General features: G+C 45.5%; 1 protein-coding gene across 1 annotated transcript in view; it reads right to left on the reverse strand.

The window, feature by feature from the left end:
• LOC135373686 (caspase-3-like) overlaps positions 1-16,380 on the reverse strand; it is a 253,647-nt gene that overhangs the window by 105,856 nt on the left and 131,411 nt on the right. The window contains exons 5-6 of the mRNA XM_064606770.1: positions 12,216-12,357; positions 11,940-12,118 (exon numbers count right to left, since the gene is read on the reverse strand). Of these exons, the coding sequence (XP_064462840.1) occupies positions 11,940-12,118; positions 12,216-12,357 (321 nt within the window). The remainder of the gene's footprint in view (positions 1-11,939; positions 12,119-12,215; positions 12,358-16,380) is intronic.

Genomic DNA, 16,380 nt, shown 5'->3' on the forward strand with positions numbered 1-16,380 from the left:
CAAAAAAAAATATCGGTGAGCGGTTGGGACATTTCCAGGGATCCGAACCGTTACTTTTTTCGGTCCCGGTTTAACTGGTTGATGGGCAGTAATTTTGTAATTAAGAGAAAGGTGTGAGATAACCGTTTCTGGTGAGTGAAAGAAAGGTTCGTCAGTAGTACAATTATTTCACCTCTGAACCGATTCCCGAACCGGTAACTGTATGGAACTGTATGGTAACTGTAACTGGAACGGTTCGGTTCAGGACAAGTACAAAAATTGTTCGGGTTCGGTTCGGTTCGGGTTCGTCAGAAATAACGCTTTTTTTTCAATTTTCGGTTCGGGTTCAGTTCCGGTTCCGATCCCTCGACAAAAGAGCTAAATGTGGCCACGAGGCTGATAAGGGGCTTGAGAATGACGTGGTCGGTTGGGGGAAATTCCCGCCACCTGGCGGTTGTCAATTGGGGAAACTCCAGAGCGCTTTTGTGTCAGGTCAATTTCGCGATGTGGTGAGCGTACTGCCGCAAGACGTTGCCGCCCAAGTGGTCGACATCCTTTCCGCTCCACCCGCAGCCAACCAGTACAACGCGCCCAAGACCGCTGTCCTCGAGCGAACCATGGCTTCGGAACGCAAGCGCTTCCAAGAGCTCCTGTCTTCCGAAGATCTTGGCGACCGCCGTCCATCTGAACTATTGCGACACATGCAGGGGCTGCTTGGCGAGCGAGCCCTGTCCTTCGATGCCAGCCTCCTCAAACAACTCTTCCTGCAGCGCTTACCAACAACCGTGCAGATGATCCTAGCGTCTGCGCCGACTCTGCCATTGCAAGAGCTTGCGGATCATGCAGACAAGATCATGGAGGTTTCCCATCCGTCCATCTCAGCCATGCCCGCCGCACCGCTGTTGCCTTCAGCTGTTTCCCCAGCGGCGTCTTCACCATCCGCCCAAGTCCGGCTAACTTCTCCGCCTGGCGACTCCATCGCCCAGTTGCGCAAGATTTTGGACGCCTCTCCGCCATGGTAGCGTCTGTCCTGTCATCGCGTCCTTCCACCACAGACCCCGTTTCGCCGAGGCGTCGCCGACGCGATCGTTCGCGCTCCGCGTTCCGCTCCCCCTGTCGACGCCGTTCACCTCGTCAGCCTCTGCAAGACGGGCCCATCGGCCCTTGCTGGTACCACCAGCGGTACGGCTCCGAGGCCCGTCGCTGCACGCGACCCTGTACTTGGACGGAAAACATGCCCGGGGACCATTAGCGGCTGCGACCCGTCCCCGGGCGCCAGGGCAAGAACTCACGCATCTCTATCAACGGCCGCGAGGACGTGGTTGCCGTCGACAGATTGAAGCCGGCCTACATGGATATTGCAACCGTCGACTCCTACACCACTGATTCCTCAGCCTGGAGCGGTTTCCCTGCAACGCGTGGTGTCCTGGCATCAACCAACCCTTCCCCTTTATGCCCGAAGCCCATCGCGAAACACGTCACGTGGGCCGACAGCTTCAAGCTGCCACTAGCGGGGGGGGGGGGCACGTAGCAGCTGACAGAAATGGACGACGAGCGCCGCCATGGGCGTTTCGTCACGGCGCATATCACGCGCATGATTTCTATCGAGCGCGCGTACCATCCATTCTTTCAGTTGTTGGCCTGGCTGCCACATTAAACACTTCGCATTCAGCCTTGTCTGCTGGTCCTTCTGTACCCTACAGTTTGTACAGTCTGTACCCTACAGTACAAGGCTCGTGCCAGCTCAGTGAACCTTATAACTGCATGCAAAGATGAGTAACCAGTGCACCTCTCTCGTCACATACGTCACAAGACTACGTCACATTTTGTCGTTCAATGGGGGCCGAGCTCCTAACATGATGTTTCATATTACCAGTCAGTAAACAGGCTTCATTATCAGCTGTGAGGCGCAGTGCTTCGTTTGTTTGCATGGAATTAAATTTTGCGGTCTGTGGTCCCGAAATTTAGAGTCATGACATCTCCAACATCTTCGGCTAGCGCAAACCTCAACAAGTATGCTGCTATCATATAACGCAATTTGAACCCAGGTACCTCCCAGTCACGACGTGACATGGCCAGCACGCTAGCCACTGTGCCACGCGAGCTCGTGACGCGATGCCGCATGGCTCGAACCAAAGTACGGCAGCCCATTCGTCGGAACCATTCGAAGATGTCTAAGATTAACCACCGCGCACCTACCTGAGATTCCGGAACTGTACCGACGGATACCCATTCGTGCTCGCGGTGTGCTGCGTGCTACTACACGGAAAACGTAGTGCGCGTGTGATATCGAAAGTGAAGGCATATCTTTTCCAATTCAAGGATGTAACTGTTTACATTTTGAATAGGATACGACACACATTCATCTGGTTCATTTCCGCAAGTGAAATGAAATCATACGTGGAACCCGGCAAGCCAGACGAACTGGTACTGAGCCCGCGTACTCAAAATATCACGAGTGTTCGACCGAGTACATAAGGGCTATTCGCCATGCAAAGCGCAAGTTTTATTCCACGGAGCTTACTTCTATGTTATCTAATAATCCTCACAAATTTTGGAAAATTATTAATCCACCGGCGCGCGATCCCATCCGCCTGACTAACCCCGACGGATCAGCAATGTGTGACGCCGACTGTGCGACTGTCTTTAACGAAGCGTTTGTCAGTGTGTTTACGCATGACGACCGTCAAAGTTTCCCCCGTGCTCTCACATCCACCGGCGCTTTCACTCCTATGCCCAAAATTGTGGTCTCCCAGCCCGGGATACTTCAGATAATTGAGAACATAAAATTATCGCACTCTTGTGGACTTGATACCATCAACTCTAAGGTACTTAAAAATACCAAAGAACCCTCGTCCATGTTCCTGACCTTCATCTTCACGCAATCACTTGAACAGGGGCACGTGCCCCACGACTGGCGACAGGGCAAGGTCGTCCCCTTTTTCAAAGGCGGCGATAGGGCATCTCCCCTCAATTATCGTCCCATTTCCCTAACTAGTATTCCGTGCAAAATTATCGAACACGTAATTTACTCAGCTATCTCGTCTCACCTCGAAGGCAACAATTTCTTTTTTGCTCAACAACATGGTTTTCGTAAGGGCTTTTCATGCGAAACCCAGCTCTCCCTATTCACCTTTGATATCCTCTCCAATATGGATCGTGGAGTCCAAACAGATGCAGTCTTTCTTGATTTTAAAAAAGCATTTGATTCTGTGTCACATTCAGGTCTTGTACACAAACTTTCGCTCCTTAACCTACATTCCGACGTCTTTAGCTAGATCGTGAGTTACCTTTCTAAAAGAGCTCAAACAACCATTGTAAACAACTCCTCTTCGGCCTTCCTCCCTGTTTATTCGGGTGTACCCCAAGGTTCTGTTCTTGGTCCTCTTCTATTTCTTATATTTATAAATGACCTCCCGCACTCCATCTCATCCTCCATCAGGCTTTTCGCCGATGACTGCGTACTATACCGTGCTATTAAATCCCGTTCAGATCAAATAACCCTTCAGCAAGACCTTGCGTCAATTTCCAACTGGTGTTCCTTTTGGCGTCTTCCCTTAAATGCTTCCAAGTGCTGCCATGTTTCATTTTCTCGCTCTAGGTCCCCCCTCACGTATCAATACCACATTGACCAGTCGGTTGTCAACACTTCTGATAACTGCAGGTATTTAGGGCTTCATTTCTCATCAAATCTTTCCTGGTCAGATCACGTTCATACCATTGTAAGGGAAGCAAATCGTAAACTTGGCTTCATACGTCGTAACCTTAGGCCTGCTCCCCCGGACGTCAAACGTCTTGCTTACCTAACCCTAATTAGGCCCAAATTAGAGTATGCCTGCAGCATATGGGATCCCTACCAATCAACTCTTACGGATCTTCTCGAGTCCATTCAAAATCGTGCAACCCGTTTTATTTTGTCCAACTACTCATATCCGTCTAGTATTACCTTGTTAAAGTCATCCATCGATCTTCCCCCTCTTGCACTCCGTAGAAGATATTTTTGTTTGTGTCTCTTTCACAAGTTTTACATCAATCAAGCCATCCGACCCTCTTTCATTGCACCAGCACACTACGTCTCCGCCCGGACTGATCACACATGCAAAGTTGAGCATATCCATTGTCGTTCATCCCAGTTTCTCAATTCCTTCTTTCCACATGCTATTGACATTTGGAATGACCTTCCCCAATCCATTACCACCATCTCTGATGTTTCTGCATTTCGCAGAGAGTTGTGTTCCTTTTTTGAATTATAAAGTGTGTCTCATTTACTTGTATTATTTTGTTTGTGTGTTACTGAACATATGTAACCTCGCGTACTAGTTATATTAATATTCCATGATAAGGCAAGCCTGAGCGATGGGCGATATATTAATATATTCATTATGTGATAGTGCTTGTTGTATTATTAGTTCACACCCCCCTCATGTAACGCCCCTCGCGAGCATTTGAGGTATTCGCATAAATAAATAAATAAAAAACCCTTGGTCGTAAGTGGCGAGGAAAGCGCCACGTCGAAATTACGTAAAGCTACCTTACGTTACCTGCTTACCGCCTCTTTAATGGTGAACCCGAATTTCGGTGTATGTCATTCGCCACAAGAAGGCTTTTGTTGGTTGTGTCCTAGGCACTACATATTCTGTTCCTTCACATTGTGGTGCTTGCTGTATTGGTCAGTCGGGGCGGTGCTTGAATGTCAGACTTTTGGGACATGCTTCGACCATTCGCCGCATCCCATCAGGCCACCTTGGCCTACACCGTAGGGATTCCAAATGCATACGATGCTTAGAAAAAAAAAAAAACTGTTCTGTGCAGGAATACTGAAAAGGCTATACGCGAGATAACTGAACCCTTTTGTTTTCACAAAAAAATGGGATGCAGTGTATCAGCGCCCCATTCCTTGCGCTGACTGACCTAGAAAAAGATTTTCTAAACGTGGAATGTGGGGTTGACCTTGGATACCCACGTGGACCCCACTAAGGGAAGGATATTTTGTGTAGCTAGTGCGCCACCTATCATTCTTGCGATTGTATAAATATGCCTCTGCAAATAAAATTCCTGTCAGTTGTGAGTCTAGAGATGCGTTCGTCTCCTTGTTTTAACCCCCTTCGTCCTGTGTGAGTACTGCAGTGTAGCGATATGATCCTGTACTTGCTCTTATCGTGAGATAAATCATATGGGATCACTCATAAGTCCAATACCATGCCACATAGAATAGGTGGGATCCCATAACAATATGTTACAGTGTGATTTGGGACATATAGGAACCCATGTCAGTCCTATAGATATATAAATGGGATGTATAGGATCCAGTAGGGGAAGGAAGCGTTTCGTAACAGATTTCGTTCAACGAAAGAGAAAATGACACTGTCCTACTTACGAAGGTCAGAACAAAGGGAGTCATACGTACAGTAACTGAAGCGAAGTTTCAGTGGGTTTCGGTAAATATCCAAGTTGCGCATCTGCGCCGCGATGTTCGCTAGTTCTCTGAAACGCTTGTAAGTACACCGGGCATACACGGACAGCGAACAAAGGAAAATACTGTGACTCTCGATTCCCTCATGGCGTCTCGACGACATATCCGATATACCATCAGCAGTGCAGCTTGTAATAAATGTTACCGGGCTGTTCATTAATAATAGCAACGAAGAGAAGCTATGACCGATTCAGTGCCTTGTTAAAGCTCAATTTCTCAGTGTTGTGGTGAAATGTGTTACATACACAGAGGCTGCTAAGGACTCAATTTCAGGATGATTATGTCCGTACGTCGCATCACCGATAATCCTTCTCTGCTTTGGTGCGAGGTGGAAAGAAGAAAGGAAAAACGACAACGAGGAAACGAGATAAAGGCGTCCGATACACTTTGGTCATTTCAGAGGGTCACGTTGACTGTGATGATGGCGCCACGTGCCTCAGAGAAAATGTGGCAGCGCCGACTGCCGCTTCACATGTGAGGGCATGTAAAGAGTGGCGCCGTACGCGTACGGGGTTGTCATCGCCCACAGCGGAGACGGTATTGCGTGTGTGTGCGGACGTAATAGGCGTTTCTGAACCTAAACCTATTGCTCCTCTGTTGAACATTGAACTGTGCCTCTCGACTCGCACGGCCGCACCCATGAAATCAGCGATCAGCTGTTCTCGTTTTTGTGGAGCGCACACTGAACTGTTTGCTGTTCGCGGCACAGGTACTTAATGCGAGTGGGAGAGGTTCGGCGGTATTTCTGTGGATTCGTGGGTGCATCAACGAAGACCGGCATAGCTCTAGGGATGGCTGTGTGTGCGACAGCTAATGTCTTTCTCCGTCTCTGCATGCGTGTGTGTGCGCGCACGTGCGCTTGTTTGGGAAGCTTGAGCTCTGCCCTGAGACATATACAATAATATAAATATTATACTACTGCGCGCAAGTGACGTATCCTCTATGTCCTGGGGTCTCGTCTTGATACAATGAGAAATAGTGCAACGGACTTAATGAAAAGCGTTGCTGCACGCTAGCTGGGTTCCAGAGTGTTTGTGTGCTGAACTGAACATTTTTGTAAAACAACTTCAATATATTGCAGATGTAGCGACATAGTTTCCTTGGTTTTGTCGCATATTGCGTTCACTTCCTCTGCTTTCTGTTTTCCCCAGGTGGATAGCCCGCTTCGGCTATCGTGGCCTCCATAGGGGTCCTGACCCACAGTTTTGGAAACACTGAGGTATACTAATAGCGTTACATATGACACATTGTAATGTACTGCAGCCAGCTTTACTGCTTGACTCTTAATTCGCACGGTTACTACTTCACGGTTGTTTGAATAACTTTCATCTGACACTGTACCATTGAATAGGAATTTTCCATTATGACTTTGTATTATTTTTCGTTTACGATGCTCCCACACTAATCTTGGTGGCAGATTCTATCTCATTAAATTCCTTTTCAGTTATATTTCCCACCGCGTACAGCATAAAGCGCAAATATGGATACTTTACGGAATTTCGTTTCTATGAAACTACGTTGATGACTGTGCTACCAGATGTTCCAGTTTTGTATTGTTGCAAATTTTGTTCACTTCTTCTGTCTAAGCAGACCCTAACAAATTGTTCTTTTTTTCTTTCTCATTCAAAAACTTTTCGCTCTTATTGGCTTGACCTTTACATTCCCCGCTTTCACCGTAAAGTGCATTGAGTCTTTCGGCCACTCCTGTTCGTTCCCTTGAAAAGTAACTTGTATGTTATTCCCCTTCGAAAGAACATTATAGATGCTCGAATCATTCTTTTTATTTCACACTCAAGGAGTACTCAGAATCATCTCGTTTTGATTGAGGCTGATCAGTGGTGCACATATTGGATAACCAAGATTCCTTATTCAGGGTTTCAAGCTGATGTTTCATGACGCCCGAACACTTCCCACTATAACGCAGTTGGTTACACTGCTTGCATTTTACCGGCTGATCGCTTATCGACACAGATGTGGTTGTGGCTGCAGTCCAGTGGAGACAAGTAACATAATGAGTGAAATAAGCAATGCGAGTGACTGCGCCTCAGATTAGTACGGGTAGCACGGATTAGTTCACGTTCCGTATGCCCCCACAGGACTGCGGAGCACCCAGAGGTACCCGGGTTCGAATCCCGGTGCCGGCTGCGCCGTCTGGGGTTTTTCATGGGTTTTCCTCAGACGCATTCAGACATATGTCGGCACAGTTCCCTTAGAAGTCGGCCCAGGACGCACATTCCCGTAGGGCGTCAGACGTGACGTTGGCCACATACGTGAGGCCGACAACGGCAAGCCCTGTCACCACCACCACCACCACCACTGCGGAGCACAGCCGATTGCTGATGTGTTAAAGACGTCATATTCATTAGCGTTGAACTTGAAAAGCACGTTGTGATCTGTTGCCGTCAGGCCGATGAGGATAGTAGCGTCTGTAGAGGGCGGTTGATTCGTTTATCTAAAGAAGATGGCTCGGGTTAGTCCATGTTCCGTATGGCCCCACAGGACTGCGGAGCTGAGCCGACGTAATCTTGGTTATAAAGCAATCATTGCGGAAGTGTTGAACACCCCATATTCGTTACCGTTGAACTTGAAATACACGTTGCGATCTGTTGCTGCCATGCCGGTGAGGATACCTAAGCAGCACAATGTACTGAAAGTCGAGTGCAATAGGGGTGGACGGGTAGGTGGAAGGCCTTGAACAGACTCCTGAAACTAAAAAACATGGATGAGACACAAACCTTCCACCCCTATGGCACTGAACTTTCAGTACATTGTGCTGTTTGGGGAGTAGCGTCTGTAGGGCGCGGTTGTTCCGTATATCTAAAGAACACAGCACGCACAAGAACGCAAACGAGCCATTCGTTTAAATAATTGGATATCAGGTTTTGCAAACAGGAGCGATACAGTGAGCAGGCAAAACAGAGAGGCGGACAGAGTGAAAGACCAACAGACGGCGCAGCTCGTCTCACGTCACAGAGCTAGCATATTACAACGCTTCACAGTTTAAACTGAACTGCTCAGAGTTGTTGTTGTTTTTTAGAAGTTTAATGGTGACTAGTAGTCTGCCTCAAAAGGCAGACTACTAGTTAGGTTACAACTAGTAGGTTAGGTTAGGACTACTAGTACAGGTTACGTTGTACTTTAATATCATGTGATGTCGATCCGCCAATCCGCTGCCGACTTTCGACAACTTTCTGGTTTGCGAATGTTGAGGGTCGCCTCATTTCAGTTTCTAAAAGTGCTCAACATGAATTAGTACGAAAAGTACGAAGAACTGAAAGGTGATGAGTAGCTGTGTGATCACACAGTCAAGTTCTGCGTGATGCTATTCTGAAACATTGTCGTTATATTTCACTTTGCAGCTTGTTTAACCTGTAAGTCGTGTGATTTGTATTTATGTGATTTTTTGTTTAGGGGAAGGTGTCGTGTGGTGAAAAATGTTGGTATCTTCCACTTACTTGTGAACCCTACACCACTTTATCGTATTTTGAGAACGCGAGCGTCACGATCATGAACATCGATATGCAGACATAATTTCTAGGAAATGTTGCAATTTCAAGTTTTTTTTTTTTTTATGGGAGCTTCAAAAATGCCGAGGAGGTACAGCTTGGGACAAAAGTTCACGGAACACGGCACTGAGGTATTTCTTCATCGGGACCTCCCCCTTGTAGATATTACGAAGGGATCGAAAAGAAACAGGTGACCGGATATTCTGTCCGTCCCTCAGTTTGTGTGTCCACCCCTGTCTGCCACTAGGGTGTCACCCAAATAGAGAAATGTGACACTCCGGTGTTCCGTAAACTTCTGTCCCAAGCTGTACTTCAATGCAATATATTACTTTTCTTGTGAGCTTCCGCAAATCCAAGAGTCCTGCTCGCCACTGGTATGAATGAAGGGTGAGGCGCCCAGGCCTCAAGCTTTATTCAATTACGCATAAAAACTTCACTGAAGTGAGGAATTGGTTAGAGCATTCACTAAGTACCATCACTACCAGGATAACGCCTGTGTTTCTCACTGCTTTTCGCTTCAATTATTCAGTATAGATTCACCGAAAGGAAAACTTGTGAGATGGCTATTTGCAGCAATGCGAACCTGTACGGATGAACAGGGAAAGGACCGACGCCGCAAGCAACGAAAAATACCTTTTGATGAACCGTATATGGCATCGCCCCTTTAAAAAAATGCTTAGTGTTCCGTTGTAGTTATCACGAATGTCAATACTCCTGTTATGGTTTTGGGTTGGGTTTGCTGCGCTCGTGCGCACACGATGGGGTCACGCGAGGGTGTGCTGGTTGGTGCTCGCACATCAGTTCTTGAATCGCAACAGTAAAGACTGTCCTACTGTTACTGCCTTGGCATTCCTCAATAATTTTGGTGCCGAAACCCGGGAAGAAGCGCCCTTACCAAAGGCTCGCGTTACCCAGCCGTTTCCTTTCGAGGTGGTGGGCGTTGACTTTGCCGGGCCACTGTACTATACGAAGTCCAGCGGCGCTCATCGGAAGTCTTACGTCGCGTTATTCTCCTGCGCGGTTACACGGGCAATAGACCTGGAGGCGGTGACTGATCAAGGATTCGACACTTTTTTTATGGCATTCAACCGGTTTGTCGCGCGTACAGGCCTGCCCAAAAGGTATGCTCAGACAACTTCCTCACTTCAAGAAGGCATCTCGGCAAATCCCGGCCACGCTGCCCACGGAATTCCAGGACGTGCTAGACCATGCTGCATCTCGTCGGGTGACGTGGGAATTCATCGTAGAGAGAGCAGCGTGGCGGGGAGGCTTCTGGGAACACATGGTACGTTCAGTAAAGGAAGCTTTAAGGAGGACCCTGAAAAGAAGCGAGCTGAGTTTCCAGGAGTTACAGACAGTCCTCACTGACGTTGAGGCGATCGTCAACTCGGAAGATCCACGAAAGATCCAGAAGACACTCAGGCTCTTTCGCCATCACATCTACTGCTAGGGAAGAGGTTGACAGCGCTACCACCGTTGAATTCCTGTCGCGTAGCATCAGCACCCTCTGATCCGGCAGGAGTACTGCAGTCAAGGGAAAGGCTCCGTAACGCCTACTGGAAGAAATGGTCCTCAGAATATTTGCTGCAGCTACGTTCTGCCAAACTCAGTCGCCGAACGGCCCCCGGCCATATCCAGCAACACGACCTATAGTCTTGCTTGCAGATCAACGGACGCCCCGAATGCTATGGAAGCTTGCACGTGTGGAGCAAGTGCATCCTGGCCGTGACCATCGGGTCCGGTCATGCACTCTGAAAACGTCCAGCGTGGCAACCATTCGGAAGCCGGTCCAACTTCTGCATCAGCTGGAGCTGTAACGTTGGGCGGGGGAGTATTATGGTTTTGGTTTGGGTTTGCTGCGCTCGTGCGCACCCGATGGGGTCACGCGAGGGTGTGCTGGTTGGTGCTCGCACATCAGTTCTTGAATCGCAACAGTAAAGACTGTCATACTGCTACTGACTTGACATTCCTCAATAACTCCATTGCGTTGTCAAATGCTACCTATGAGCCTATGGTGCATGCGAAACCTAGCAGGATAGATTCACACTTTATTAAAACCGTGAGAAATCAAAGCCACGAGTCAAGTGAGAATGAATGATGGAGGCTGTTAAATTGCGAGAGACAAGCAGTTAAAAGTAGAAAGAGGTAGCATTCCCACAGAAACTCAAAAAGTACTCAACAAATTTTGTATTGAATAACATCCAATAGATATAGAATTGAGCTCCCTTCAGCCAGCTCAACACAAGTGCAATAGTAATTCTGCAATGCATTCTCTATTGAGGTTTGTGAACTAAAATTTTTATTTAGTTCTCTTTGGGCTAACACAAAATGAACAGAACCAAATTTTCACAGAAATTCAAAACTGATTTTTCTAAAGGCAAGGCCGCACGCAAACTTGCAGACGTGAATGATCACATGATGACTCTCAGCAAGTTCTCGCTTCTTATCTGCTGCCTGGTGCTTCACTTCAAGCATACTTTCGAGCATGACCTTCACACAATTCCTCTGAAGTCAGTCATATACGCGTAGAAGCTCCCCTGTCTCTCACCTGCTGTTGAATTACTGTCTCCGTCTTTCAACGCCTCTACATGGCTTATAACCACAGCCAACAATTTAGTAAGTGCACAATAGATAATCGATCCTCCCCCGAGATTATGTCCCTCTTCCACGCATTAACCTATGTTTGTTTTATTAGAAAAAATGACTTAGGCCGGGGGCAAGTTGCGAAGAGAACGAAGCGATAAATTTTTAGTAATATCTACAGCGACGTTCTTCTCAGAGGAACGAACCTAGAGCCCAAGCAGCTGTTTCCTGCAGCGTGAAACAGTTCTGGTGATATTCAGAACTCGAATGTGGATTTCTTTATTTTATTTTTACTTTCACAGAGATATAACAATGTAGGAGAGCAGCCGGATATATCGTGTTTCAGCGAGTCGGGTTTCATGTTGTATTTACCAAAGCTGTGATCGAAAATTGCTTACCTCAAAGAAAAATAGTTTGGGCTTCCCGGCAAGGCTTGGACAAGCACTCTCCGTGAAAGCACAGAAGATATCTTGTGCTCGAACTGTTTCTCCGTCTGAACAAACTATGACGTCGTCCTTCCCGTGGCTATACACAAAGCAGACGAAGCAGTCGGACTGCGAATGATCCACAGAAGCCACTGAACATGATCGGAAACAAATAAAAGTAAATTACTCTCCTCAACACAAAAACGGCGACGCCGCAGTATGTTATTACGTGAGAAAATCACGACTTACAATCTGCAAAAGCACGTCGCATCTTTTCCAATGAGACATTGTCATAACGTTTAAGTTCAAAGCGAAGGATTCCACCAAAGGCTTTGCTTATCATCATGAACTCTTCTTCGGTCTCTGATCGTATACCCATGCAAGGAATCTCCTGCAAATAAGCGACATCCAAGGTCATACTACAGTGATTGTGCAAAGCAACGCAGCGAAAAATGGATTTAAGGTTGCGTATATCATTTTTCAAACTATGTTGCTGAGCAACAGCTACATAAGGAAAATATATAACCCGTGTCCGTTAGTGGGAGAAGACAAGCCGTGAACAAAACTTCATGTCCCAACCATGAATGGACGCAACCGTTACATTGCGGTCCTCAATACCCCATCACCAACAGGCGACATTATTTCACTAGAAGTGCTGGTCACAGGAATACAAATTAAGTTCCTAGCAAGCACTGACAGCTACGGTACAAGAGCACAAGTAAGTTTCCTAGTGGCAGTGAACTTGGTGAGCCGAAGAAAGTAGCAGAGAGTAATATACCCTTCTCCCAAAGAGTTACGCGGCACAGGGCATGCAGAACTTCCACCCCCTATCCTATGCTCAAATCAGCGCGCGCCGGCACGCGCACAGCAATAGGTAGACAAATCATGATGCTCCAGGTTGCTTGTCAAAGACGCCTTTTCTTCTTCTTTTACTACTTCTGGGGCAACTGATTGAGAAATATACATGCACTGTGGAATTTCATTCATGAAATATGATAAGTTTTCACATTAGATTAGTGATCCTTTTTTTGTAATCATAGAATGATGTATCATGTCTCTAAATTTCAATGACCGATCCTTCTCCGGCAATTCTATCCTTCGGGTGTTGAATTACAGTTCTATTTCAAACTCTGAAGCTTTCGTTTATTGTCTTCATTGATGAATTCCGAAGACATTAAATAGTTTATTCTGACTATTGGGCGGTTGAATCCAGCGTTGATTACCGCGGCGCTATGTTGTCGCCGTGTTTGTATTACTTCAACAACTTGCACTTTGTCGCGATGAACTTGCACAGTCTCTTATTGATGTTTCCTTTCTTTGTATGAAGACTCTTGAATGGCGTACAAGAGAATATTAGATGAAAATCGTCCGGTGGTCCACCACAATTGATATGTTTGTGATAATAACAGGTGATAATACATCAGACCTTGCACGACAATATTGAACTTCTGCTCATTCGACATCATTGCAGAGACTGGTAGAAGAAAATAATTGCGTTGCCGTGGTAGTGGAACATATCATGTGATAAGATTTCATGTACTTCCCATCTCAGATATGTGTAATTTCAACAAATCCGTAATGGATCGTGCGATATAGACCGCTTGTATATGAAAATTTGATCCGACTGCTTTCTTGATGAACGCAATGCCCATTGCAATGATTACAATTACATCTGGTCTAGTGTATTTCAATTCTTCGTTAGCAAACCTCAAAAACTCCGGCATCAATCCCAGTGGTCCTTCCGACGTTGATGTGCAGATATTTTTATAAGTATTGTAGATTCGGCATGTAAATTCTTGCACCTTCAGTTCTGTAGTTTGTACCATATCCCCGAATTCGACCATGTCTAGGACGTATTGAAATGCAGCGATAATGAAATCGTTTCGCGGCTCCTCCTTTTCAAAGTAGTTTTTTATCACATCTTCCCATGACTTATGGTATCGAGTACAAAATCTGTCCATCTTTTCAATGTAGAGCAATTGTCTCTTCTGTTTTCAAGTGCACGTCTACACTTAATTAAAAGCATATCTATGTTTATTTTATTGATTAAAATTTTATTATCTGGTTTATTAACTCTGAGTTGCATTTCACATTTGATATTTCTGTGTGGTTCATTAGAAATTTCTGTTGCAAGATATTACAAAAATTTATGTAATTAAATTTATTTCTCGTTTTTTGATTGAGTATCGTTGCTACCAATTAATAATTTGGACTTTCTCCACATGTCCAATAACAATATCGCATCTCTACAAACTTAGTTGACTTGTCAACCACTTTGACGAAAGATTTCCGTTTCAAGGAAAGGATGCGAAAAGATAGTGATCCCCGCGAGTGATATCGACATCTATTTGCGCTGCACAATATATATCGCCTTTGAACTCTCTTACCTGACCTCTAGAGCGCCCGTTTGCTGGACGACGGAATATAGCCCCTAACCCTGTGAGTGATAAAGCATGCGCGGTGCTATCGTCACATAGATAGAGACATAAAGTATCCCGGCTTTGAGGAAAAGAGTGAAAACAGTGCATATTTTCTACGTCTTGGATACCTCCATCAAGGTTCGTAGTGTTTGTTAGAATGAAAACTGTATATGGGTCGATTTTATGATGGTTCAATGATAGATTATTTTCCTCTGTTGTTGCTTACGTGTCGCCGCGTGTTCCTCTGTTCTTCAGCGTTATGTCTGTGCTATATTGTAATATTCTCCCTTTTGATAGACTGATTAGCTATTATTTCTCTACGTGTTGGATGGTGCGCAGGTTTGGCTCTCTATTAATTCTAGCTGTTGATTGTGTTGTTTCTCGTTATTTCCTTACATCTATGCTGTTCACTTAATAAGAAATTAAAAGTTGAGTAATGTTGGAATATGAAATTGAGATTCCCTATTGCGCTCGAAATGTTATAACAGATATTCATGCTATTGCAATGATGGTTCTCACGTATAGGAATATTATACTTTTTATAATACAACTTGTAATTTGATTGTCATCATATTGATTAAGAATAACTTCTTTGTAGTGGTATAGATTGTATTTCCTCTTGTGTTCGTGTCGTTCTTGTCCCATGGTCTTCCATACATCTATCGGCACCCGTCTTCAACAAATCAGAGCAGATATCATTAGATCTGGTTGTTGGCTAGGAGCGTGCTATGTGGTGAAGTTCATTTTTAACATGTCTGTTTTCTGATCAGTTTGATTTTTTCTTCTGATTTTCTGAATGATAGATTACTCTGTTGTTTTGATTAGGAATATCTTCTTTGTAGTGGTATAGATTTTATTTCCTCTTGTGTTCGTGTCTTTCTTGTCGTTCGTGTTCCGTGGTCTTCCATACATCTATAGGCAGCCGTCTTCAACAATTCAGGGCAGATATCATCAGATCTGGTTGTTGGCTAGGAGCGTGATATGTGGAGAAGTTCATTTTTAACATCTCTATTTTCTGATGAGTTTGATTTTTTCTTCTGATTATCTGAATGATAGATTACTCTGTTGGATGATTTGTTCTATATTAATGCGATGTGTTGATCGTGTTGATTCGAATTATTGGCTTATGTCTGCGCTATTCACTTCAATATAAATTGATTAATTGTGTCATAATGGAATATTCAACTTAGCTTCCATATTGTGCTCGAAATTACATACATCTATCAGGTTCTCACATCTCAGACTGTTTATAATAAAACTTGTAATTTTGATTGTAATCGTATTGATTAAGAACATCTTCTTAGATTAAATGTGCTACTGCATTTTAATTCTGATTCATTGAAAACTTGTGTGTATGATTACAGTTAATAAAAAATATTGTGTTTGATCCGTGATACCTATTCAATGCTATTGTATCATACCTGCAATAAGGATATTCTTTGTTACGTGTATTGTGTTTCTTCCGCATCAGGTTTCTTGGCTGGGTTTTTCTCCTTCACACAGATTCATAACATAATTTCTGACACTAATGACTTTAATAAATATATTTTCACTTGTACTTTTGTGTACGGCTATCCTTTGCATGTAAACAGCCTACTGCACACCTGTTGTAGCTGAAAAAAATTTCTGAGGGAAGTCGGCCCAAGTAGGAAAATGACGAAAGAAGTCGACCCAGGCTGAAAAGTGTGAGCTGGTAAGCGCGTACGCAGCCCTCCAGCCACGCGCCGCCCACCACAGCAGCCCTCCACCCGAGCCACGCCCGCCGTTCGCGGGAAAAAATACGCGACCCAAGTCGACCAAGGCTCAAAAATGTCGAAAGGCGGCGGCCCAGGTTGAAAAATGTGAGAGGGTAAGCGCGCACGCACCCCTCCCCCACCGATAAGCACGAGGATAACCCTCCGCACACGCGCAGCGCGGGGAAAAATACGCGCAGGGCTCAGGGGCAGGGATGCCGTAGTTTCGCTAGGCCGAAGCCTCGGCCTGCCCTCCTACTA

The sequence above is a fragment of the Ornithodoros turicata genome, unplaced genomic scaffold (genome assembly GCF_037126465.1).
Source record: "Ornithodoros turicata isolate Travis unplaced genomic scaffold, ASM3712646v1 Chromosome29, whole genome shotgun sequence".
In the NCBI taxonomy this organism is placed as follows: domain Eukaryota; kingdom Metazoa; phylum Arthropoda; class Arachnida; order Ixodida; family Argasidae; genus Ornithodoros; species Ornithodoros turicata.